The 26663-nt window shown below is 43.0% G+C and overlaps 1 protein-coding gene across 2 annotated transcripts in view; it reads left to right on the plus strand.

Annotated features, from left to right (window-relative positions):
- Nucleotides 1-26663, plus strand: part of RUNX2 (RUNX family transcription factor 2) — a 231878-nt gene that overhangs the window by 95277 nt on the left and 109938 nt on the right. For both annotated transcript variants that reach the window (XM_065912303.1, XM_065912302.1), the window contains 3 exons: nucleotides 2241-2593; nucleotides 11245-11401; nucleotides 17248-17352. In XM_065912303.1, coding sequence (XP_065768375.1) covers nucleotides 2241-2593; nucleotides 11245-11401; nucleotides 17248-17352 — 615 coding nt within the window. The remainder of the gene's footprint in view (nucleotides 1-2240; nucleotides 2594-11244; nucleotides 11402-17247; nucleotides 17353-26663) is intronic.

Consider the following 26663-nt stretch of genomic DNA (forward strand, 5'->3'; position numbering starts at 1 on the left):
GCAGGTCGCTACCAGGGTGAGAGAGGCGTTTGCGCAGAGCAATAAAAACGCCGATTAATGGGTATGTGAATTGGTTTAAATAAGATGGAGGTGGGGGTGGGGATGAGTGATGACTCAACTATCTTCCTGAATGCTCCCCGAAGAGGAGGCACTATAACTTTTCATTTCTTTTATAACGTCGCTTATTCCTGTGTAGTGTCAGTTACCCTGTTAGGCATCTTTGAAACGCTGGCAACGGATGATTCTTCTTACAGACGCGTTTTCAAGCTTTGCGAGGTTTAAAGGAGATTGACAGCCAGGAACTTAGTAGTACAGTGCGAGGAGGGGAAACAGCCCGGTGCCCCCTTCTTAGGGGTGCAATAGCCTCAAGCGGATTTCCCGGCTTCTGCGGGCGCCGCTCATTGTTTTATTTGTTTTGAAGGCTCAGAGTTTGAGGCTGGTCGGAGACACCCACGTGCTTCTGACTCTCATCAGCGTAATGATCGCCTTAGCCAGAGTCGTGTCTATATAAACCACAAAAACCTAATCATTAGAAATCCCAGCCTCCAAAAACCACATTTTAGGTAAAACTGCTGCTTTTTTTTCTGCGCTCCTTCATCCTCTCGACCACAACTTTTTGGGGGATCCAAAGTCGCTTTTAAAACCCACATTGGGAAATAAATACATAAATAAATAGCCATTGAAACATTTTGAATATTTTATTTTGTACTTTTAATTTTTTTCCCCCGGGACTGGTGGGGGAGAAAGTGAAGACCTTAGACCTAGTTTTAGATGCAGAATAGACAATAAAAGTTTGAAATTCATGGAAAACTGCTGGGGTTTTCCCCCAGCGAGGGTTTTTGCAACTTATTTTAATCATCAAGCTGACAGTTTTCCAGTCCTTAAAAAAACTCATTCTTGTTCTCTAGGAACCACTAGTTTGAATATAGAAGAAAAAAGTGTCCAACACCCACTTGAGTTTCTAAAACTATTTTGACAAGTGTCCCCTCCATCCCAATTTTTTGTGTCACTTAAGTGAAAAAAAAGAAAAAGAAACACACCCAAACCCTGCAAAATCTTTTTTTTCCCTTGGGAGCCGCTCCGGCAGAGGTGGGGGGTGGGGGGGGAGTAGGGTGGGGGAAGGGTGAAGAGTGCTGAGAAGTCAGCACAGACGCTCAAGAATTTTCCTTCCTCCTCTCCTGAAGTTAAAACGAAAAATAACGACAGTCAGATCAGCCAGCGGCTCTCTGGCATTTCAGCTTCAATCTCCCTGGACCAAGAAGGGGGTTCCTTGTCCTGGGAGGAGAGGGCGAGAAGCAAGAAGACGCGACCCGGCGAGATCCCGCTAGCCCGGGGCCGCCTCTCTCGGCTTCCGAAGCTGCGCGCGGCGTCCCGGGGGCTCCTTCTCGCGGCCGGCGGGCGGCGGCAGCGGCTGCGATTCGCAGCCTCGAGATCCGTTGCCCCGAGATCCGCTGCCCGCGACTTACCTCCTGGCACCTCGAAGCGCGAGGGTCAGGGGAGCTTTGCAAAGAGCAGGAGGGAGTGGATGCGAGGAGGTGGCGGTGAGAGGGCGAGAAGAGGAGAAGGGAAAGGAAGGAGCCGGACCGGGGAGCCGGGCTGGCAGCCGCCGCGGGAGGAATCTGAGTGCGCAGCCGGCGCGGGGGGAGCGGCGGCCGCCGCGGAGGAGGCGGCGGCGGCGGCAGCGGCGCGGGCGGGCGGGCGGCGGCGCGGACGCCTGCAGCTGGGTAGCTGCGCGCGGCGCGGAGCGGAGCGGCGGTGGCGGGCAGCGCGCGGCGATCCTGGCCTCGGGGCTGGACTGCTGAACCCACTGGGCTCCACCGCCGGACTGGAACTGGGAGGGGGCGCCAGCGCACCCAGGACGCGGTGCCCCAGGGGACCCGACTCCAAGTTGCTGCAGACTGAAGCCTCCCGCCTGCCCGGGCCAGACACGTCCCGGTGCCCGTTCGCAGCTGCCACCCGGGTGTTCCAAAGGCTCCGTCAAGACCTGCGCCTCTCGGGTCTCCCCACCCGCCAAGCCGATTGCTCTGCAACGCCGCCGCTGGCTCCCGTCAGACTCCGCCCGGCAGTCGGCTTCATCGAACTTGATTTCTCACCTCCTCAGCCCCATCACCTCCAGCCCCTTTCCCCCCGTCTCGCCTCCACCCCCCCAATTTCCTCCTCCTCGCCCCTCATTTCCACCCTCCTCCCCCTCCCCCGGCCACTTCGCTAACTTGTGGCTGTTGTGATGCGTATTCCCGTAGATCCGAGCACCAGCCGGCGCTTCAGCCCCCCCTCCAGCAGCCTGCAGCCCGGCAAGATGAGCGACGTGAGCCCGGTGGTGGCCGCGCAGCAGCAGCAGCAGCAGCAGCAGCAGCAGCAGCAGCAGCAGCAGCAGCAGCAGCAGCAGGAGGCGGCGGCGGCGGCAGCGGCGGCGGCGGCGGCGGCGGCGGCGGCCGCGGTGCCCCGGTTGCGGCCGCCGCACGACAACCGCACCATGGTGGAGATCATCGCTGACCACCCGGCCGAACTCGTCCGCACCGACAGCCCCAACTTCCTGTGCTCCGTGCTGCCCTCGCACTGGCGCTGCAACAAGACCCTGCCAGTGGCCTTCAAGGTAAGAAACTGCGGCCGCCCCCCGCCCCGCCCGCCCCCGGCTCGGCGCCGCGGGACCTGCCCGCAGGCGTCTCCGAGCCCGCGGGGGCCCGGGGCCCGACCCGGGAGGCCTCCAAGGCTCCTACCTCGGTGGCTCCGACCTGAGGGACCCCCGTCTGGCCCTCTTCCTCGGGATCCCCCAGCTGGGCTCGCCGCGTTAGTGATCCCGCACAGATCCTTCCCGCTCGTGCCCGCAGCCACCGCCGCCGCCCGCGTCCCCCTCTATCTGTTCACCACCCCTCGAGCCTCCCGGCCAACGTCCCGACCCACTCCTCTGAGCCGATCTCCCCTCCCCCAGGGATCCCCCGGTGCCCACTCTCGGCGCCGCCGCCGGGACGAGCTCCACCCCGCCCCCCACTCCTCCGGGGCGAGGATACCCGGCGTTCTCCCTTGAGACTCCCGCGCCCTGGTCCCCGGCATCCCGGCCGAGCCCGCAGCGCGGGCCGCCGCGCCGCCACTCCTCGGGATTCCGCGCTCCTACCCTCTCCTCCCCTCCCACCCGAACGCCCTCCGCGGGTCTCGGCGCCCCCTTCTCTGACCGGCTTGCGCCTTGGCTGTCCCGGCCCTTCCCGGGCTCGGGGGCCGCTGTTAGTGGAGTGCCGGCGCCGGGCGTTCGCGCCCCGGGCGGGGCGCCGGGTGCCGGTTGCTGGCGGCGGCGCGTGGGCCGCATTACGGGGTGTCCGAGAGGGTCCGGGCAAACTTAGGGACTCGAGGAGCGAGTGATGGGAAGACGGAACGGGGGCGTCCTCTCAGCCTGCAGACCCGCGCCGGTTCCCGCTGAGGAGGAAGGCGGGGCCGCCGGGGTCGCCGCGCGCCCTGAGGCGGGGGAGCCGGGGAGACCCGGGAGCCAGACCCTCGAGTGCGAGGCGGCGCGGGCCAGTGGAGGGGGCGGGGGCTCGCCGCGCCGCGAGGCTGAAGGGAAACCAGCGAAATGCCTTCGGCTCGCCCGCCTGGAAAACTGAGGTGACACTGTGAGATTCGCCTTATTCTTTCTCTTAAGGACTCAGACCCCAAAGGTCCTCCCCGCTTCTGAAAGGTCGTGGGAGGCTCGGGTCAGCGACCTGGGCGCCGAGGCAGTGACTCCCAGGCTGGAGAGTACCCCCCGCGCGTCCCGCGGCGGCCTCCCGTCCGCCTGGCCCGTTAGTTGGAGGGCGGATGTCAGCAGCCCCGAGTCGCGGGCAGCGACTCGGCAGGTTGAGGGTTTGCGGGTCCGGAGCCTCTCTGTGATGCAATTGGGGTCCCCCCCGTCCCCGGCAGCCCTTGCCCCCTCGCAGAGCTCCCAGGGCCGGGAGCGCCCCGGGTTGCAGGAGAGACTGGGTACCCGGGCCCTGCCTCCTCGAGGGATTAGGCGCTTGGGATGGAGGGGGTGGTGAGCCAGACGCGGAGGAGAGGGCTCGCGGAAAGATGCTTCCGGTCCAGTCTAGCCTCTGAACCCGCGAAGGTGGGCCTGGGTCCCATGGGTTCTGGGATTGTGGAGAGCAGGGTAAACCAGGCCTTGGGGTGGGGTGGAGCGGGGAGGGAGGAATCCCGCCAGTTCCTCCCTTGTGGACCCTGGGGCCAAACTCCCACGGGCCACTGGCAGTTCCCTGCTCTTGACCACCCCCTGCCCCACGCACCGATTCAGATTCCGTGTGTGGGTGGGGTGGAACGAAAGAGGAGTCTAGGTCAATTAGAGCTGGTTATCTCGCTAGGTCTTCTATCAGAGCAGGAATCAGAATGAATTATTATGGAAAGGGGATGTTGCATTCTGGGGCAGGTTTCATTTTGCAGTTGGCTCAAGAAACGTGTGTGTGTTTTAACCGCCCCATTTCTCCTTTTATAAACCACCCATTTTGTAGGTTAAGCGTTCCTTCCTTGAAATATGGAAAGTTCAGAATATAGGTGAATCGTAGAAATGTGGATTTTCACGTGAGAGATACCTTGTACAATTCATCGTCCAAGGGTCCAGAATTTTCTAATTAGCCTTATGTGAGAGTGGAAATTTGTTTCCACCCACCTCTCCCTTCCCCCCAGATCCCCTCAAAACACAAACAAAAAGCCCTGGGCGAAAACAGCAAATAATAAAAATAAGTAGATATTATATATGTAAAATGCCAGAAGTCAGGATATGAAAAAATTAAGGCTCTAGATGTTTGATATTCTGCATTCCGTTAGTTTTGCTAAACATGGTTTTAAGGTATAAATGTCTTGAACTCTACTCTTGCATTTATGGTGCTGAATTGATTCTGAGCATTAATACTTTGACTAGAAAGGCTCTTTTTGGCATAAAGATAGAATGCAATTTAGTTTGAGCTGTTCTCAGATGTTTTGGCTATCTTTAGGTTTTCTCACTACCACCCTTTTAAAATTATTTTGAAAATAAATTGCTTTCTCTGTTATTCATCATACTTATTTTTAATTATAGAGTAATTTTACTTTTAACCAGTAAACAAAACCATAGATAACTCATGGCCATATTAAATTGAATGTTTTAATTTGTATTAACTGAAAGATAAATTGAGTTAACCTAAAACTTGACTTTCATGTTTTCCCACCTCCCTAAACTTGTGTTTAACAAAATTCAAATAGTGGCTTACAGCTGACATCCACTGAGTACAGAAGTTTTGTCTTTACTGAAAAATGATGTGTAGCTACTCGGAACATCCAGATTTTGACAGTATTTTTTGTTTGTTTGTTTTCATCTGAATGTTAGTAATATCAACCTCTTTTTACCTTACTTTCGAGATAAAAGCCTGTGAGCGGTAGACTTTCTAGACTCTTGCAACATAATCAAATACATCTGCAAAGAAGAAGTAATATGAAGAAGTCTCAGTTTTAAAAGTGGTGACAGAAATTTGGCTATCATATTCAGAGCTATGTACAAAGTAAATTATAGTGTTGTTGGGTAGATAGCAGACAGGTAAATATATTTAATATAGAACTTAATTGTTGAGAAGTCTGGTATTCAAATCAATATAATATTTATTGAGCCCATATTTTATGCCTGTGACACTGAGCTCTGCAAAGTAGAAGATCAGAAATGAATTCAGTAGACTGTGTTTTGATATGTTAACTTAAAGCAGTGCTTCAAAATGATATTGGTAGTGTATTGCATTAAGACATGTCATGTACTAGCATTGTTCATCTGATCTTGTTTTGGAATTATACGAGAGTACTTAATTCATTTATACGCTGACATGTAAAAGTGCAAAAACAACTTGTATGCTTTAAACTACACCAAGTTGTTTATTAGCGTTATATTTTTAACAAAGTTCTGCAGTTTTGAAATGTTCAGTCCTCCCAGGTGTCAAGGAAATGGAAATAAATATTTTTAACGTTTTTCTCAGGTGTATGTCACTGAAAGCTTAAAATAGTTAAGGCATACTATTAGAGGATCCCAGGCCCTTTCTGTCTTGGGTAGTTGCAGTGATGAGAAAGCGATATGCAAATACATTGTATTAGTTAATGGTCAGGTAGAAATAGTGGGGAGAACATGTTAGCCCTGTAGCCAGTAGCACCCTTGTAAGTTAGGTGTCTGTCAGCATTTTTATCCTGAAGCTTGGTGTTCAGGGTTCCTAACTCAGTTGCTTTAAATAGCTTCAAGCTGAAACACTATGCAGAAATTTTAAGTCCAGATGTGTATTTTAAAGTTAAAAGTAGTGTAAGACTATTGCACTGCTTTAAGTTAGTGAACACTGGTCTGTATATTTACCAGGATCATATGTTTTTCTGGCAGTGTTAAAGAAAGAAAACACATTTTTCGATATATGATCTATTGCTCATAGTTAATTCTGCATGTTTAATAATACCTTTCAGTATTTGTCACAAGTAGGGTTTCAAAATGATGGAGCAATTTCTATTTGAAAATAATTTTTTCAACATCATTGGCCATTTTTCTCTTCATGAGCAAGTATGTAGCTAATACCTATTTGACATAATGAGTTGTATTTTCCTTACATAATTAGCGATCAGATTTTATGTTTGTGTCTTTTTAATGTAATTATACCTAAACAAAGAAAACAGGTTTTTAAGCCTGTTAAAACTTTGCTAAACCTACTCTGAGTTGCTCTGCAAAACTGTATACATCATAATAGATTTCAAGTTGTTTGAAGACAGGCTTATTTTTGTGTTACGCCTTTAGATGCAAGAAAAATTATTTAAAATTAAAAATTTTAGGATTGAGTATATATAAAACTTACTGGTAAGGTAATGGAAACAAGTAGTTTTAGATGAAAAAGAAATAAATTTAAAAAACTTGTATTTGAAAACAGGCATGATAAAATGTCATTCATTATTTTCATCCGTTTGGCATTGCTGTTTTTATCTTTTTAGAATTCCAGAATATCCATTGTTTGATGCTCTAAATCAGCTTGATACATGGCTCGTGAATTTCTGGCTTAAACTGAAATAATTCCCATCAAATTTCTCTTTGACATATAGTATACAAATTAAGAAATGCTATTTTATATTGTATTTACTCTTTTCTCTATGGTTCAGTCAGGTTTTTCTGAATTCTAGGTTAGAGTCTAAAAGTAACTAATATTTGTGAAACTTTGTGATCGTTTATTTAAAGTTGTCTTTAAATATTTGCCATAGGAATAAAACTTTTCCTTTTTGCAATTACTCCCTTACCTTTCTTTTTATTCCAAAGATAGATTTGGTCAGATTCTATCTTGAAAAATAATTATATTTCAATTTTGCTGCAAGTACAATGTGTCCAAGTGATATCGGTCTTTAAGAGTAATTGATTAGAGAAGACTTGACTTCTGTCTATGGAAATGTCATAAGCAATTTAAATTTTCATATAATAAGACCACAAAAACAATTTTAAGGGCCTGAGTTACTTCTCCATTGCTCCTCTTTCAGAGTAGCTCACAGATTTAGTCAGAGGAAACCTCATAAAAATTTTCAATAGCGTTTTTAGAGTTAAATATCCTTTTACTTTATTTTTCACAAGCTCTGTATCATGTGATTTAAATGCTAGTTATCGGTGAGGTGCGCTAAATAAAGGAACTTCTTTCTCTTCTGAAATGTCAGGACACAAAATTACTTCCCTCTTCCCCATGAAGTTTCTTGAATTGGTAAATTTTATGTTTGAAAATCACCTAGAAAATTAACTGTTAAAGTTTCATCACAAATTATTCTCTGAACTTTTGTATTGGGTGGTGTGGAAACAAAGTTTTGAGTGCTAAACTAACTAGTTAAAAGGTGATTTTTGATTGCTCTCTACCCCTTAAAATGTTTTCCATTGCTTTTTTGGTGCAGATGAAATGTGTAAAAATTTCTTGATTCTTTTGGTTTTCTTTTAGATAAACACAGTTGAGAATCTCCAAGGGAAACTTTTTAGCTTCAGAGATCTACTTCTTTTTTTTTTAAACCCTCAAACATATAATTACACTTCTGATTGATATAAAGTCAAATATATTCTCTGTATCTCCCTTTTTTTTCCCTCAGAAAAACATTAGTCAATCTGATTTGATAGAGTGAATAGCAGAAAAAAAACCAAAAAACCAATATATTTAGCTACTAAAATAGATTTCAGTCAAAACAGGAAAAGTTATCACTATATCTTGTTAGTTAGCATTTTTTTTCCAGGCCAAGTTGTAAGCCTCATAGAAGACTCACACAATTTGTGATGACCTATTTGTTTTGTTATTAAATGTGATACATAAAACATACCATTATTTAATATGGCCATTATTATACTGCTTAAGCAAAGAAAAATGGATTTACGTATTTCACTCTTAGGGATCTTTTCTTTCATATTTTCCCATATTGAATTAATTTTCCTTTTCTTCTAACTAAAAAAAAGATCCATTATGTTAAAAATATGCAGTAAAATAATAATGTCCCAGAGCTCTAAAAAATCTTTATATTGGGGCAGATTTCTTCACTTTTTTTCCGGAAATTTCGCCAGCCTGCAGTGAAACCCATCAGCTGTCCTATATCTCTCAACAACACCAAAAAACATCTCAGGACATGAAGAAAAGAATTACATATTGAGTTGAACCCTTTAAGGATGCTTATAAGGAAAAGCCTGTGTTTAGCACACAGACGACTTGGAACAGAAGTTAGCCTGCTCATCTTACTAAAAGCACATCATTATAATTATACTCTATACTTATGATATATCTTCTACATTTTACAGACTTTAAAAAATTATCTCCAATTTATATTGGAAAACTGTAGTTTCAGGAGATGAAGTTACTTGCAATCATGGCAGAAGGGTAACAGAGGTGGGGGGAAAGAGGGGGACCTCTTGATTTTTAGTGCATTAATTCTCTTCTAAAGAGTCCCAACTTTTCTGCCTTCATTAATACACTTACTGGTTCCATATTTACTTTGACATAGAAAGCCACACAGCAGGTGTTAAAACACAATATGCTGAGTGTAAAAAATGTCAAGCATTCAAATGAATACTGGCAAACACAGTCAGTTATTTCAGTATTTTTCAGATGTGCACATTTTTGGCCTTGTGACTTTGAAAAGTTGATGAGTACATTGCCCCCATCAGGGGTACAGCGTTACCTGTGTTCAGTAGCCGCTTGAGGCACTAGATCAAGTATGCAGGAAGGAAGTCATGTTCTCATGGGATTTACCCTTGACCTGGGAGACTTCTCAGATTGAATAGAGTAACCATATATTCCGGGTAAAGGACAGTGGGCATGATTCCCTCTCCTCTGGGACGGAAAAAGTTGTCAGAAAACTAGTTTGGAGCAAGGGCATATTGCCTCTAGCTGGGAGTGCTGACTCAAATTTTAACTGGTTCTCTCACGGACTGTTGGCAGTGGGACGTGATGCTCTTTATGGAGCTCTTTCATTTATTCATTTCAAAAATATTTATCAAACACTTACTCTGTGCCAGGCACGGTTTTGGGAGCTGAGCATAGAGTGGTGAACAAGGCAGATGAAGGCCCTTGCCTCTTGTAATTTCTAGTCTCATATAATCTGGGCCCCTAGAGAGAGTCTCTTAGCTTTGGGCTAGCATATCAAAGGGAGTAAGATGGTCATTCCTATATGTACATTGAAATGAGGATTATTTGAGTACAATGGGATACTGTAGAAGTGGGTTCTATAATTTGAGGACAGCTTTAAGATTTTAAACCGAATAGCAGAGTACTAAAGGAGGCATAGAGCTGAGAAACAGCCTAAAAGAACAGTAAAGGTGAAAAAAATATTGACATTTTTTTTTGCTTTTATTTGTTGCATTGTTTCCCTGGCTGGAGCCAAGGGCAGAGTGGAGGGGTGTTGGAGCTGGCTTCCTCGGTGGGGGAAAGGCAGCTCTAAACTACAGTGATCATGTCTGTTTCATCATGCTGTAAGAAATCTGCTTTAATGAGAGTTGTGTACAAGTTGTATTGGGAGCACGGAATTAAATGCTTTGGTTTGCTTTATGGACATCTTGAGAAAAGAGGGAGGAACAGAAGGATGAGGGTAATATTTGCCAGACAGGCAAGCACATGGGTATTGTCATTGGAGGGTGGTGGGGTTACTGCAGCTGGAGCCATGGCTTAGTCACCGCAAGGGCATCTGGAAGCCGAATGAGTAAGAGATGGAAATCATCTGAATATTATAGGATCCTGGAAGTTAGCTGCGAGAAAGGATATTATTAAGAGACAGGCCCTTGGTAATAGGTTTAAGAATAGTGTGTTTTTTGTATGACGGCAAAGACTGCACTGACAGTCCCTTCCGGGCTCCCTGTTAATCAGAGGCACCTATTTGCAAGTTAGCTGACCCCGATTAAAAGTGTGTTCCCTGGTAGCAGTGAAAATGTTTATTAGCCTCAAAGACTGATTATTCTGGATCCTGACTTTCCCGAGTTAGCTGGCTGCAGGTTAACTGCTGAAGATTAAGGAGGCAAGTATGTCATTCCAAGATGGCAGATAGGATGAGACAGAAATTTGGCTAAAGGTGCATTTTCTGTCTGTACCACTCGTGTCAGTGATCATTTTCAGCCTGTTACATGTCTCTATTCCTGTACCTAGACTTTAGGCTCATGATGGCTTTGTATATTCCACTGGGTCCCACTGCAGAGTGGGCATTCTGTCATGATTTGCAGTGTGATTGAATGCTGAATATCCAGCTCAGAGTAAGGATATGAAGTGTAGTTCTGGATACGACACCATATTTAGGTTTCCCTGTAGTCAGAAACTGTAAGGTTCCCCCTAAATATCTTCTCCCATAGAGCTGACCACACTTCCTTTTTTTGCGGGGCGGCGGGGGAGGGCCTATGATCTGGCTGAGACCACACCTCAGGGTGCTCCAGGCTGCAGACAGTCGGTGCCTTGATATGTACGATGCAGTCTGCACATGGGGCATCAGCTTTCCTTCTGTGGCATAATTCCTATGGACAGCTTAACATGGGGATTTAATAAAAATGTACATGTATTCTGTGAAGAGTCCAACAACAAATGAAGGAAACTTTTGCATGCCTTTGAAATGGGTGGGCCCTGAAACGTTGGTCTGTTTGAAGTGGCATCCGAACCCGTATGCAGATGCCTCGTTCCTGTCTGCCATTCCTGGTCTGGAGCACTGAGTCCTGATACAATGCATCCTTTAGGATGAGACTGTATTCTCAGCTCTTCAGCTTTTCTGATATGCCATTATTGTTGCTATCTTTCCTGTTTTATGTAGGTGGTAGCCCTCGGAGAGGTACCAGATGGGACTGTGGTTACTGTCATGGCGGGTAACGATGAAAATTATTCTGCTGAGCTCCGAAATGCCTCTGCTGTTATGAAAAACCAAGTAGCAAGATTCAACGATCTGAGATTTGTCGGCCGGAGTGGAAGAGGTAGGTCTCTGATTTTTCATATGGATAGTGGAATAAACACGTTAGGATCCTCTGATGAAATGTAGGCTAAGTCTGTATACAAATCAGCACCTTCTACTGAATAGAATTACTGAAAGTTTTCTTTAAATACGTCCAGATGAGGTTGAGTGTTTTAGTGAGTACTCAGGCCTTTTTCATTTGTTTTATGATATAGAAAATTCAAACAATGTTTTCAGAAGGCCCAGTTCCTAATTTCACTGGGTGTGAGCATATGAGGTGGAAGGAAGAACAGTTGGAGGTTCAAGTTCTGAGTTATGAGGAGCCAAATAACTGCGTACATTCAGTGGCAAAGGGCAAAGGAGAGAGAGTGCATTGGATCAATTTCCTGGTAATATCAATTTTGCTCTGAGTTGTAGCAAGGACAGCTAGCATAATGCTCTTCACTTGTCACATATGTTACCTCTGTAGGATTCAATTTACTCCTATAGGAACTTATTTAAAAATCATAGGCTTTTATAGAAGGCTTTTCATTTGAATAAGTGAATAATGTATTACTTATGTTAGAATGACTATGTGGAATTGCCTAGACAGATGAATGATCGGGACTCTAAATATTTCCACATTATTTAAGAGTTTCCACCATCCATACCCCCCATTCAAATATTAGGAATCCTTAAAAAGATCATAAAAGGGAAAATAATCCCTTTTAGGGTTTTCGTAGCTGTTTCATAAATGTGGTTAATATTTTTTTAAAAAAGTCTCAAAGAAAACCAGATTTTGGCTTTTATTTACTTATTCTGTGGCAAGACTTTTAATCATCATTCATTAGAAGTATTATGCTCATTTACTGATTGATTGAGTCTGACATTTCCATTTTAAGTATTTTGATGAGAAGAGGGAAAATAGACCACTTTAGGACTGGAGTGAAATAAATTATAAATAAATTATAAAGACCTGTGGAATGACTTCAACCTAGGTTTGTGTTAGGAAATGAGAAGCATCAATTTTTAAACCACGTCCAATAATTGCCCTTTAGTTTGGATCAGATGTCAAATTATTACCATTGTAAAAACTTGATAAGGGAAATTCATGCAAGACTGTTTCCGGTGAGTAGTTTTAGTTTACTTTCTAGGAACAGGGCCAAGAAGTTGTACTTTTTAACTTAAAAAAAAAAAATGATGCATGCTAATGAGATACTGTCACTGAAGGTTTGAAATAAAATGAGAGCTTCTGGTAGAATCAAAACTCAAGGGGTTATCTCTGCATCAGGTTTAGTTCACTTTCATTAAAAAGAAAAAAAAGATACATCTTATCTCACTCTTGACTGATTAGGTGTAAAGTGTGTATGTGTGTGTATTCATTTTTCCCCTCTGTTACTGTGCAGGCCCACTGTACAATTCAAATTTCTTTTTTTCTAGTAAGAATCAAGAGAAATTTGAACAGGATAATTTACTTGTATCTTCTGAAGGGCATCTTTCTTCTAATGTAATATTACTTTGTTGCATTTTAGAAGAATATTTAGAAGACCAGGCGCTATACATCATTTTACAGATACAAACTAGAGTTTTCATTTATCTTGCTTTTGTATGATATAGATGCTGCATAACTTTTCTCTGATCAGTTTGAGAAGAAACTATGGCAAAGTGATAGTGTACTTTGTAAACCCTCAACATATTTATTTAAGAAACTTCAAAGAGAAACAAAGGGTGTGCACTGTTTTACTATATTGGCTTTCTGAGTTTTGGCTGGTTTCCCAAATAGCAATTTTTATATTTAAAAAAAAAAAAAAGACAGACTTAACTGCTTGCAGACTTTTCACGCATGGAAGATGAAGAAAGCTTCTTTTGATGAAGTGTAATTATGTCCAAACAGAGCTGACCCCCTCCCCCTATATTTCTTATGATCTTAACTGAAGAAAGTAGGATTTTTCCTTTGAAGCAGCCGGGACTTGGTGGAGGATCTGAAATGCCACAGTCTGCTGCCAGAGGCAGGATGGAGAAATTGGTCCAGACTTGTCTTCGAGACTTAGATTGGGGGTGGGGGGAGCAAGTGGAGAGAGAAAGAAAAATTGATGTATCACTAATAATAGATTTTTAAATTAGGACATTAATATTATATGAAAGGAAACAGTAATATCAAGCTGAAATGAAGAGGGAAAAAGGACAGAGAATACTGATGAGACACTACCCTTTTGAATAAAAAATGGGTCAGTCCTTCAGTGGCAGGAAACCCTTTAACCTGCCCGTGTACCTGACCTGCTTTCTGACAGCCCCTTTCCAGCTTCCTCTTTGATTTTCACACTTCTATATTTCTCTCAAGTTTTTAAGTTTGGGTCAACAAGAGGCTGCCATTGTATTTACTGCCCAGCTATTTACATTTTCTATTTTCAGTAGCATTAAAAAATGAAAAAACAGCCAGTTCCTCAAATGCTACATTTTTTCATGGGGAGAAAGATACACTCTCAGGAATTAAAAAAAAAACACTTTTCAATTTATAAAGCAGTCACCTTGCTACTTACTCTGGCATTCTGGGTTATCTGAGGACCACAGTTTTTGGAAGTGCTTTGGAATACGAGTAGGGCATTGGTGAAACTTGGATTCAGTGGAGAGTGACTTACATTTTTCAATTGTCTTTTCTCTTTTTCTCCTTTATATTTCAAGCAAAGTATTGAAAGTGACTTTGGTCTTTAAGTTTTCTTGGTGTGCTTCCTCACTTTTGACATGAAGCGAGTTGCTTTTAACTTACAAGCACTTCTAAACACCTGTAGTGTGCAGAGCATGATACTTTGTCAATTCCGGATACAATCTGTGCTTATAGTCTTAACTTTCCCCACTATTTCTGACAGCCCCTCGGGCTAGGTTGGAACTGTCTTTCAATGACAGGTCCTATGTGTATCTCAGAAAATATATGACTTGAGGACATATTGCAGAACTAGTTCCTAGATGAAGCTAAGGATGCTACAATTAGTTGTCTAATGAGTGCTAGCTCCCTAAGTAAGAGCCTGCATTTTTTATCACTTATGGAGAGTAGTAAACAATGGGATTTGGAAAAATTTTTTTAATTTAAGGGAGTAAGTCATGAATACTCATATAAACATTTGACTTCAGAAATGTATCACTGTTTATAGGGACAAGAGCAAATGACCTAGTTGGGTGATAGTTTCTGGAACCATTAGGTTCATATTGCTTCTGAAGGGGCAGTAAGAAGTGGGAGGAACCTCCTTGGCTTTTGTTTTAGTTGTTAGAGTACATCTTGATTCTTAGGATTTGATTTTAGAAGACTTCAGTCACACTTTCATATTGGTTTCCTTTCTCTCAGACCCAACTCTTTAAAATGAAGTCTTTATAGAAAACCGGTTCTGTTGTGAATATTGGATGGTGAATTTTATATTTCACCTTCTTTTGTTCTATGTGAGGTGTTTCTATGAATTGTGGAGAAGCATCAATGCATTTTAATATCCAGAGTACATTGTGAAAGTCTCAGAAATGGTTTAGGTAGATTCATGGGCACTGTCTCTTGTGGTTATTAAGAATCATTAAGGACAGTTGAGATGTGTACATCCTTGATTTATGAAGATTCGTGCCATGGATGACAACTGTCTTCTAAGCACCACTCTTGAAGCACTGTTAGAAACACAGTCCTGGCTCATAAGCCATTGATCCAACCCAGAATGGATCTTTTTTTTTTAATGGTTTAATGCAAATTGAGTTTCAGTCTAGGAGTTCAGCCCATTCACTCCTCCAGATCTTCCCATTGTTTTAAGGTCCTAATCTGGATCCAGTGGCTTCCTAATTCAACTTTCTAATCTCCATTTCTGTAGACTTTCAGTTTTCTGTGAGTAGTTCAGACTCCTGGGTGCCTTATTCTTCTGGTTAGTCTTAACGTTTATAATAAATCCTCTGTTCCCTAACTAGATAATTAAATTTCTTAAATCCATGTAACATTCAATAGATCATGGATGAAATACAGAATATCAGTGACACTTTAAAGATAGATGATTTCATCATTCTGGCTGACATACTTCATTAGTAGATTTCTATTTGTTTCTTGGTCTGATAGAGCTGTTTGGGACACATGTAGCAATAAATTACCTATTAGTGTCTAAAAATGTTCTCTAACAAAGTCGAAAAGAAGAGCATTAATTTTAGGGTCTGGAAGACTTGGTTTCAGATCCTGATTTTTTTCCACTTATTGTGTGGTTAAATTAGTAAGATTCTCTGAGCTTCGGTTTCCTTATTTGTGAAATGAGGGTGATAAACCTGAGTGGGTAGGATTAAATGAGATAACGTGTATGAAGTGACTGGTACTTCATAGGTTTCTAATCAATATTCATTTTCGTCACATTTCCCTCCCCCTGCCTTTCTCTCTTTCCTTCCCCCACCCCACCTTCTTGGCCACAGGGTAGCCAAAGAGACTTAAAACTATATATGCCTAGTAACAAATGATATGTGTCTTAAACACATTTTAGGAACTTACATGGTCTGGGTTGAAAAGAAAACCCATTCACTAGACTTGACAGCCAAAGACCTGTTCTACATTAAGCCTCCTCTACAACCTGTTCCATATTAAGCTTTGAAAAGATTGCATTAAACTCTGTGTTGCTACATATTGTTTAAGATTTGTGTTTTGATTTCATACCCTCTGCTTTCAGTAAAGGGAAAAACAGTCTTTGACCAAAAAAAAAAAAAAAAAAAAAAAACAAAGCAAAAGGAAAGGAGCTTTTCAAAGCTCTGTCCCAGGAGCAGGCTAAATGAATTCTCTGGCCTGAGATTGCTGAATGTTTTATTGAGTCACTGCTTCACGCCCACCTTTTCCTGTCTTGTAACAGTTTGCAGTTTTGACTATCTGACATGACTAACCGTCGCAAATCTAACTGATTACAACTGTCAGTGAGTCTGGGTAGCAGTCTGGTATCTTCTGGAGAAAGCAAACAGCCAGATCTGCACCCAAACTTCTCCCCATCATTTTTGCCACCCTTCCCCCTTCCACCCCCCCAACCCACCCCCGCCTTCATCACCTTTTTTTAGCTCATTAATTTGAAACATCAAATGTACTTTTTCAGTGAAGCACACCCTCTGCTGAAAGCAAGCGTTCATATTTACATTGGGAGATGTCATGTACATTTAGCCAAAAATAAGTTACTGTCAGGGAGTCATTTCAAGATTGCTCTTAGAGGAGGAGGTATGTTAGGGAAGGGGTGGGCAGGGAGGAGAGAAACTTTGTTCCAGTAATGATGAAATCATCATACCACAGGCACATTAAGGCCAGGACGGGAGACACTGGCTCCTGTTAAAATGATTCCCATAAGAATCTTACTCTTTCATCTTCTCATTGTAGTGCAGTTAAGCAAATGAAATGCTAAACCCATGTGAAGTCAATAGCATAATCAACAGTGATTTAGTATTGTTCTCTCACGGGGTCATGACCTAATCCTAAATAAAGACTTCTAAAATTGTCTGCTTGGATGTGTTCCTGATGTTGTAGAAAAACTGAAAGCAAAGAGAACCCTCTTCAAGTGGTCCAGAGTTTTTGTTTCTATTAGAGCTCTTGCTACTGAGCAACTCTTTTTTGAAATTGGAGCCTCCTTGTACAAGACTGCCATGAAGATGAGGATTTTTGTGTTCATGAGCTTAGTGACTCCCTAAAATGGCCATCAGAGGGTTTCTCATTAGAATAAGGAGTCTTGACCCTTGTTCATGTTTGGTTACTTCTTCAAAGATGCTTAAATGCAATGTAGACATTCAGTTCAGTTCAGTTGCTCAGTTGTGTCCGACTTTTTGCGACCCCATGAAGACATTAGTACTGCCATTTTATCATCAATACTGTCTTTTTATATTCACTGTGGATTTTCCTTTTTCTATCTGCAGGCAAGAGTTTCACCTTGACCATAACTGTCTTCACAAATCCTCCCCAAGTAGCCACCTATCACAGAGCTATTAAAGTCACAGTGGATGGACCCCGGGAACCCAGAAGTAAGTGCTTGCCTTCCTTTTATAGATGGGAATAGAGTTTGTGGAGACCCTGTGAGGAATTTTTCCAAGATAAGTTAGTGTTACTTTCACGTGAATAGTTTCTTTGCCAAGTTTGCTATCTGCATATATTTTTATGAGGGGCAATTAGATCTTCACAGTTAGTGGAAAATCAAATTACACTTTTCACCTTTGCCTCAAAATTGCTAAGCCCAACATAACTTTGTGAATTTCCGTTACTCTTAAGTTTTTTTGCTAAAAGATTCTGCTCATCCACTGGACACAATAGATGAGGCAGAACAGACCCACGAGAGCTGAGGAAGAAAACAATAAACTGAAAAATCCTGAGCTTAGTCAAAAAGCTTTTGTGTGTGTTTCCCATGGTCTAAGAATGTGTTTTAACTTTTTAACTCGCCCACTCAATTCCCTTTATAGAGAGCACACTGCTTAATTACAAAGAATTTATTTGCAAATGATAACTTGCTTGATTGTTACAACACTGTTGTTTGCTCATGTTCTAGTAATTGCCATAGACAGTTTCTTTAGCAGATAGAGGCAAGCCAGATTTAAATCCGCCTTGGTTTATTTGTCTCCTGGGCCATCTGGAAGGTTGAACCAGCATCATTTGAAGGCCGTGCCCATCATCCATTTGGGCTAATATGCATTTTCCTCTTAAATCTAAATTAAAACAGATTTACTCCCCCCTCCGCCCCTAAAACTGATTTGAACATACTTACCAGAGCCTAATTTAAATATGTTTAAGGATTAAAGATTATTTAATATATACAACCTTCAAAATTCCGTGCCAATGGAAACATCATACAGAACTCTGCCTTTGATGAGTGAATCCATTGGAGATGTAGCCATTGTGTTTTGAGAGTTTAATTTGGCTTGTGGTGAAGGGACAGCTGGCAGAAATCTTTGTTATATAATGATACACCTGCCAAGACAATGGCGTGGCTCTTCTGCCCCTAAAACTGAGAGCAAAGGGCTGGTGAAGTTTTGCCTCCCCTCTGCCCCTGGGACCGCTTGTCCTTGAGCGATGGGAAGACGTGGTACCTTCTGCTCCTCTCGCCACTGTCTCTTCTCACGAAGGCTGACTGCTCGCCCAAACTAGGGAGGTTTCCTGCCTGAAAAGTCGGTCTTTGAGGTTTTGCTTTCCTCCTCCTTTCATGTGTATGGCGTTCTTCTAGGTTTCCCAACGTTGGGAGCGCTGGTGCTCAGGTTAAGAGTGTCCCGTTAGGCGGTGGCCACACACAAGTCTCTGGTGCTCAGGGCCAGCGATCATGCAGTGCAGGTGAATGGATCAGCATAGGGCTCTCTGGCCTGATTTCGGATTTTTGCCTGACTTTTTTGGACCGCTGTCCATCTGGAACGATGGCTTAAGAGGGAAGACATCTAGCATTTTATCTGATTAGCCCCCCGAGTTCCTGAAAAGGCAGGAGCATCTCTCTTAATAATGCACCAAGCAGGATAGTAGTCTTTTCACGTTTAACACGACTAATACTTATCTCGTAAAGATGTTTCCTGCTGATCTCAGCTGCTTTTCTCAGTTCTTGGAAAAACCATCATTGTGTGTGTGTATGTGTCTCTGTCTCTGTGTATATCTCCAGATGCTCACACGTTGATGCTCAGACATGATGGTTGGGAGAGGAAGCCGGGGAAGGCGGGTGCTGCCTCATTCTGAAAGTCGTGACAGAAGAGGGAGGTAGAATAGCTTGGGAGAGTCACTTCTCTTTCAAGAAAGGGTAGTATCACCTCATTCCCAGGAGGCTGTTGGCAGAATTAACAGTTGCTAGGCCCAGTCCCTGTGAAGACAGAGAAGTGCTCTGAAAGCAGTGAGAGTTAGGGATAGAGCAGACAGTATGCTGTGACCTGAGTTTAGGCTTTTGATGCCGCTGAAGGTGCTGGGGAGAAGCAGGTATAGAAATCGAGTGGTGGACCACTGCCCTAGATCTGCTCACAGACCAAAAATATCTGTGCAAGTGCGATGTCGTTTCTCTGACATCACAAGGTGACTGGCCAAACTGAGTGTCTGGTTGTGTCTGGTATCAGTAACATTTTAATCCTACAACCTGTATTCTCAGCACGGGGTTATTTCCTTCTGCTCTGCTCTTGGCCGTCTGAGCATTGAATGTTTGTAAGTAAAACCCTCTTCTCAATATTGTTCTTTAGTTTTGAGACTCCCAGGTGTGGAAAATGCCCAGGATTTTCAATTTCCTTCAACTGTGAGTTGAAGGCTTTTACTTGATAGGTGTGTGTATAATGTTAAATGAAGAATCCTCTAGAACATGGGTTGGCAGAATTTTTTTTTGTAACATGCCAGATAGGAAATGATTTCAACTCTCTGGTTCCTATGATATCTGCCACAGGGACTCAACTCTACCAGTGTAACTCAAAAGCAGCCTTCACCAATACATAAACAAATGGTAGTGGCTGCATATCAATAAAGCTTTATTTACAAAAATAGATGGGGAGGGGGTCAGATTTGGCACACAAGTTGTGGTTTGCTGACCGCTGTTCTAGACTTCTTCAAAGTGGCTTATTGTCTCAACCGTTAACAGAGAAGAGCTTTAGGAAAAGGCTTTCCTGAAGGGAGAAAAAAAAAGACAGTGAATGCAATTGTTTTAGAATCGTCTCCCACAAAATTTTAATTCTGTAAGTAATGGTTGTCATTGAAAGAGTATATGTCTGTTTATTACTGCAAAAGTTTGAAGGGATTGAGTATTTTACTGTCTTGATTCCTGTTAATGGAATTTCACTCCTTCTTCAGAAGATCCCAGTATAAGTGGAAAAGGCTACTTCTGGCAGATGAGCTGTTTGAACAAGGGCAGGTTCCGGGTTAACTGGTTGGGTCTTTACTCAGCAACAGGACAGTGATTAAGGGTGTGGGCTTTTGCATCAGGCTGTCTGGATTGAAAGCCCAGGACACCACCGTTCACCCGTTGTGTGGTGGTAGGCAAGTTACCTAAGTTCTCTTGGCCTCAGTTTCCTCCTCTGTTAAAGTGAGAAAAATAATTAATAATATAGTGAGAAGACTAATAATAGTATCTTCCTCATCCGTTGCTGCAAAGATGTTAAGTGAGGTCATGTATCTAAAATGCACAGCCCAGGGACTGTCGGGTAGTTAGTGCTCAGTAAGCATGAGCTATTATTACATCAGTTTCAGCGTCAGAGTTTTGCTGTAGTTTTTGCTTAGAGTACACTTCCAGGAAATAGATACCATCTAGCTTCTGTTCTCTCGGGTAATATTTTTTTTCTTTTCTTGCAGATGGCTTTACTAATTTCTGCTCATTAGTAAATGACACTAATAAGTATTATAAATTGTGCTGGAGCAGGTATTCATGCTGCCTGGGGACAGCTGGGCAGAACTGATGATAAACAGTTTGTTCACAGCAAAGTCCAAGAGAGGATGCTAGGGCACTGATGCCGTCCTCGGAGGCCCCACTTATCAGCCCATCTGCCAAGGCTTGCTTTTCACTCAAAAAATCAGAAAGGTTTCATCCTTCTATGTTTTCTGTCTCTGGCAGCTGAACGGGTACTGTCACATCACAAACAACTCCTTCTCTTAATATACACATCTGGTGCTGGCAGTTGGACGAACTTCATAAGAGCACATGATCATCACTCATTACAAGATTAAAAAGTACCCCATGGCATCATTGATGTTTTTTAACTTTGATCTTTTGCAGTTGTGATTCATCTCAGTTATAAAACTTCCCTTTAAAGGAACACAGCCGATGACTTATTAGAACCTTCATCTTAAGTAGCATAAACATGAGAATGGTACACATCTTTACGAAATGTCATTTATTTTCTCTGCCAGCTTATCAGTTTAAGACATGACATCATACTTAAGATCCCAAATTTGTCAGCCTTGTGTTTAGGCAAGGCATGTTGACCTTCTGTTGGCAAGTTAGCTCTGAAGAGGTACTGCCGTATGTTCGCCAGCAGAAGTCAGTGGAGCAGCAGCAGCTACAGTAATGCATTTGGATGCCTAACTCTTTCAAACATCAGTTTCTATTAGGATCTTTTGTTTCACGTATGCAGTCGGTTCCAACTGCAGTCCTGTTGAAAGAGCTTCTCCAGGAAGATGAAATCTTGCTCAGCGGTGTCATATTCTACTGTTGTGGTTCTGAGTTAAGGAGGAAGACTGATGGAAGGGTATTATTGGCTGTGCAGAGGATGGAAAAAGTAAATCACCTTACACAGTCAGAAGTCTTTTTATTCTTTTGCTGCTCTGTCAGTTATCTATTGCTAAATAACAAACCATCCCCAAACACAGTGGCTTAAAATAGCAATCAGGGAATTCCCTGGTGGTTCAGTGGTTAGCACTCCATGCCTCTACTGCAGGAAACCCAGGTTTGATCCCTGGCCAAGGAACTAAGATCCCCAAAGCCTCCTGGTACAGAATAAAATTAAATAAATAAAGACCAAAAAAAAAGAGAGAGAGAAAACAGCCACCAGTTTATTATTTCTCACGACTCGGTGGGTTGATTGGGGTTCATCTGGATGGGTTTTCTATGGTCTTTCTTGCAGTAAGATGGCAGCTGGTGCTGGAACATGCATGATGGTCTCAGTCCCTTGTCTGATGCCTTCATGGGGTGACTGGAAGGTTGGGCTCAGCAGGAAGGAGGCGACAGCTGGGTCTCTCTCTCTCTCCTATAGTTCCAGAGCCTCACCCTCTCCAAGTGGGCTTTTCTAGCGGAGTCTGACTTCCTATGTGGCAGCTCAGGGTTCCCTTGGGTGCAGAAGTGGGAACTTTCAGGCCTTTATAAGGCTTCTGAAGGCTCAGAATTGGAGTAGAGTCACTTCTTACATATTCTATTGGTTAAAACAAGGTACAGGTGCAGCCTGACCTTGAGGGAAAAATCTTACAAAGATGAATGATGGGGATGGTGGTTCACTGGACCACCAATGTCACCTGCTTCTCCATACGTGCTTATATTGGAAATGTCATTGCTGCCACAGGAGGAATAATTTTTTGAGGTTCCATTTCCTGAAAGGTCTTCTGACTTTTTATTCTGGAAGACATCTAAAGTTCTGCAAGGTGACCCCACATTCCACTGCTAGTAGCTTTACTCTGAATTAGACCAGTTTGATAGTTACTGGATGAATATAGGGTGGGTGATAGATACCTTGTGGTACTTGGTATCAGCAGGTCAATAGCAAGTCAGGCCAGATCAGTCCTCTTATGGGAGAAGAATATTAGATATTTGAACATAAAGAGGTTATTTGCCTTGCTTGGCAGCTGGGTAAATCTGTAGCCAAAGCATCTTATGGATCCTCAAATGAACAAGCCTGGTGGTTTTATACTCTCTATCACTCAGCTTTGCAAATTCTCCCTTGCCAGTACACCTGCAAATCTGTTACCTAATGCACATGAATGGGTTTCTAAGAGCTTCTGGGTGCTGTGCCCCAGGAAAGTAAATCATAGTTACTCTCCAGGAGAGACCAAAGCCATCATCTGTATCTTTGCTACTGGGACACTTTTGGTCAGTGCTGGCCACCTACCAGTCCTGAGCTAGTGCAAGAAGGGGAAAGCCCTGCCTTTTCTTTCCCACGATCTGTCTCCTTTCCTGCAGGCTTGGAGCGCATGGCTGCAGCCCTGCTCTGCTCAACTCCTTTTGTGACTTCAGTCGGGCTAGCGCTTCGGTGATGGAGAACCTTTCTGGGTATGCAGGGTACCATGTGTGTTTCAGGGCTGTCTCAGCACTCGGCTTCACCAGCTTGTCAGGCTTGCGTCCTGCAGCCAAACTGTTTTCTTTTCCTGCTTGCTTCTTATCACCTGTGCCCAGTTCATTGCACATTTTTAATTCTTTGGGGTACATTTTATTATTCTACATTCTTGTGCACTTCTGATTGCAGAGGTTTTACTTTATAAGCTGAACAGTTAAGACAGACTTAAATAAAACAGTGATCTGGGCCCTGAAGCATCTCATTTTTCTCCCATGCTGTTCCACCCAGTTCTTCAAAAAAAAATTTTTTAGTGAATATTGAATATTTCCATAAAGACTATTTTTGTTCCTGTTTAAAATATTGTTGTTGTTCACTGTTCTTTAGTCACTCAGTGGTGTCCGACTCTTTGTGACCCTGTGGACTGCAGCATGCCAGGCTTTCTTGTCCTTCACCATCTTCTAGATTTTGTTCAAACTCATGTCCGTTGAGTCAGTGATGCCATCCAACTATCTCATCCTCTGTTGCCCCCTTCTCCTTCTTCTGTCAATGTTTTCCAGCATCAGGGTCTTTTCCAAAGAGTCTACTGTTCCTATCAGGTGACTGAAGTACTAGAATTTCAGCTTCAGCATCAGTCCTTCCAATGAATGTTCGGTTTAAAATTTTTGTCCACACCCTGCAGCATGTGGGGTCTTACCAGGGGTCAAAAGCATACCCCCTGCGTTGGAAAGTCAAGTCTTAACCACTAGATCACCAGGTCAGTGCCTCCATCCAGTTTTCCAGCCTCAGAAAGGGTGGCAAGAATCATGGTCTTGACATTCTCTATTCTTCATTGCAGATGGTGTCAGGGCAGCTGGCTTTTATCCTCCACTGCTCTTCGCCCTGGTTGGGTGTAGAACTAGACTTTTAATGGAGCCTGGCCCATGATCTTTGCTTATTTATCAGTGGTGGATGCTGACATAGAGCTTGGTCAGATGTGAAAAAGGATGGGGAACATGTGAAGTGTGTTGGATGAAGGGACAGTAAAATTGTTTTAAAGCTGTTTGATTTGTCTGGACACAGTTTGTGTATTCAAATTCTTGCTATCTGTGAAGACAATTTGAGAAATGCTTCATAAGCATACCACACCCCTGATGCCACAGGCCTGAATTTTACTCTCTGGTTGGAAGTGTTAGTAAAAAAAAAAAAGAAAAAAACCTTAACTTTTTTTTTCTTAATGGGAAAACAATTTTTTTTTAATCAAATGAAGGATTCTTTAAATTCTATAGGGCTTTACAATTTTTAAACATTTCACATGCGTGATATTTTTAAAAGATTTTTTAAAAATGTGGATCACTTTTTAAAGTTTTTGTTGCATTTGTTACACTATTACTTCTGTTTTATGCTTTGATATTTTGGCCACCAGGCGTTTAGGATCTTAGCTCCCCAACCAGGGATTGAACCCACACCCCCTGCGTTGGAAGGTGAAGTCTTAACCACTGGACCACCAGGGAAGTCCCTATACGTGGCTTTTTATTGTCCCATAATAGCCCCTTTTATTCCCCCCTTACTCCTGCGTGGCCCGTCCCCTCTTCCTTCTTTCCACTGGTCACCACGAGTTTGTTTTATATATCTGTGAGTCTGCTGCTTTTTTGTTTTATTCACTAGTTTGTTGTATTTTTTAGATTCCACATATAAATGATATCACATAGTCTCTTTCTGTGTCTGACTGACTTCACGTAGCATGATGCCCTCCAAGCCCCATGTTACTGCAAAAACGCCCTCCGCTTCTTGGCTTGCAGACTTCCTGTGGTTCTTCCCTGTCTCTGAAGTGCTCAAGGAGTGGCAGTCAGGGGTCCAGGCCGCGTTTTGATATTTACAAGGCAGCAACCACAAGCAGCAGTTTGATGGTCATAAATATGCATCCTTTGGTCACTAAGATCCAAACCATCATTGACCACCTTTGACTTAAGAGAATAATCACAGTTTAATGAAACTGTTCCCTTTCCCCTTTCCTTAAAGAGGATGGCGAGGGAGTCAAAGCGCTGGTGGAAGTTAAGTCTGGTGGTTGGTGGAATGTACTCTTGAGAGGAGCAGTTTTAAATCTCTTGCAGTACTTTTTTTTTTTTTTTTTCTGTTGACTGACTGTCAGGAGCTGGGAAGATGGCCAAGAAGGAAATGACACATCGAGAGGCATTTTGTGTTGTGCAATATTCTGTGGAACTGATGCAAGGCTATATGGCCTGTTTACACATTCCTTCGCTCGCAGACAGCATGGCAGTAATTGAATTCAGCAGCACATGGCATGCTGCAGCAAGGAGCTGGGCCTTCACATCCTTTCATGGCAAATTATCGCAGCCGTTAAAACACGCGCATGTCCCTCCTTTGCACTCTCCCCTGACTTCTTTCTCGGTTCTGAATGTGCTTTCTTACTGTATGGGACATGTGTTCACAAGCAGCGTGGCTTTCCCAGGTAGAGGTCCCTGTCCACAGACACAGTTCCCATTGATATGTTTACTTCTCACTAAATATAGTAAGCAGCATGGCAGGATTTCAAGCTATATGTGCTCTCAAAACACACCGACTGGACCCAAGTGTGTTACCGGTTTACATCTCACTGGAAGTCAGAAGTCATTCATTCTTAAAACAGTTCTAGGGACTTGAGAGAGAGAAAAAAAAAATTTTTTTGGCTTTATTTTATAAAAAATAAATTTTCCTTCCCCAGAGAAAGAATTTCCAGTAGATCACCGAACTACTTCTATTTTGTTTGTACTATAGCATTTGCTTCAGGAAGGGCTGGACCAGAGGAAAATAGGAAATACTTGAGAATAACAGAGAAAAAAGATTCGTTATGTTGCTCTTCATATTCATACTTGTCCCTACCTAGTATATTATAGGATATCTTTATGATGTCAGCTAACATCATAGTCTTGTCATAGACCTGTCTTTGGTCTTCATATAGAATCTCTGAAGTTTTTATTTAGGCAAGCATGGAAAATAATGGCTCACTTATTGAGAAACTCTTGGAAATTAAGGCAGTGCATAAAAAATACATAAATTGACAGTATTAATTCAAGGTCATATGCAGAAGGCTGTATTTGGGATGTGGTGCTTAAGTATTAATAGCAAAGGAAGAGTTCCCTGTTCCTCTCAAAATTTCTCTGCTGCTGTGCTCTGGTGGTGGGACTCTGCTTGCAGACGAAAGTACTTCATTAAAATTCAGGATTTTGGCTTATATCCAGACTCCTCTAAGAACGGTAACTCAGATTTAAACTCATATTAAGATAAAAATAAATCATCTCGAATCCTTTATTGGGAGGAGGCTTGGGAAGATGAAGGGAGAATGATCAACGAAGTCCTTGTACTAAACGTAAACACAGAATCAGGTGAGCCGGCCGGGCCTTTGCTGGCCTTGAAGGCAGTCATGGCCAAGGTTAAGTGTTGCAGTTTTGCTGCAGGTCAGCCATAGCAGGGTGGATTCCTGATGTCAGGTCTGATGTAGGATTCTATAATCTCATGGTGTGAAGTTTTGGTTTTGATATTTCCATATTTACCCCTTTTGCAAATATTTCCCTTTTATAGAGTAGTTCTCATCTAGTTTTGTTCTAGATACATGCTGACTTTTTCCTCTTCTGGTTAGCAAATTATCATTCAGTTTC

The sequence above is a fragment of the Muntiacus reevesi genome, chromosome 20, assembly GCF_963930625.1.
Source record: "Muntiacus reevesi chromosome 20, mMunRee1.1, whole genome shotgun sequence".
NCBI lineage: Eukaryota > Metazoa > Chordata > Mammalia > Artiodactyla > Cervidae > Muntiacus > Muntiacus reevesi.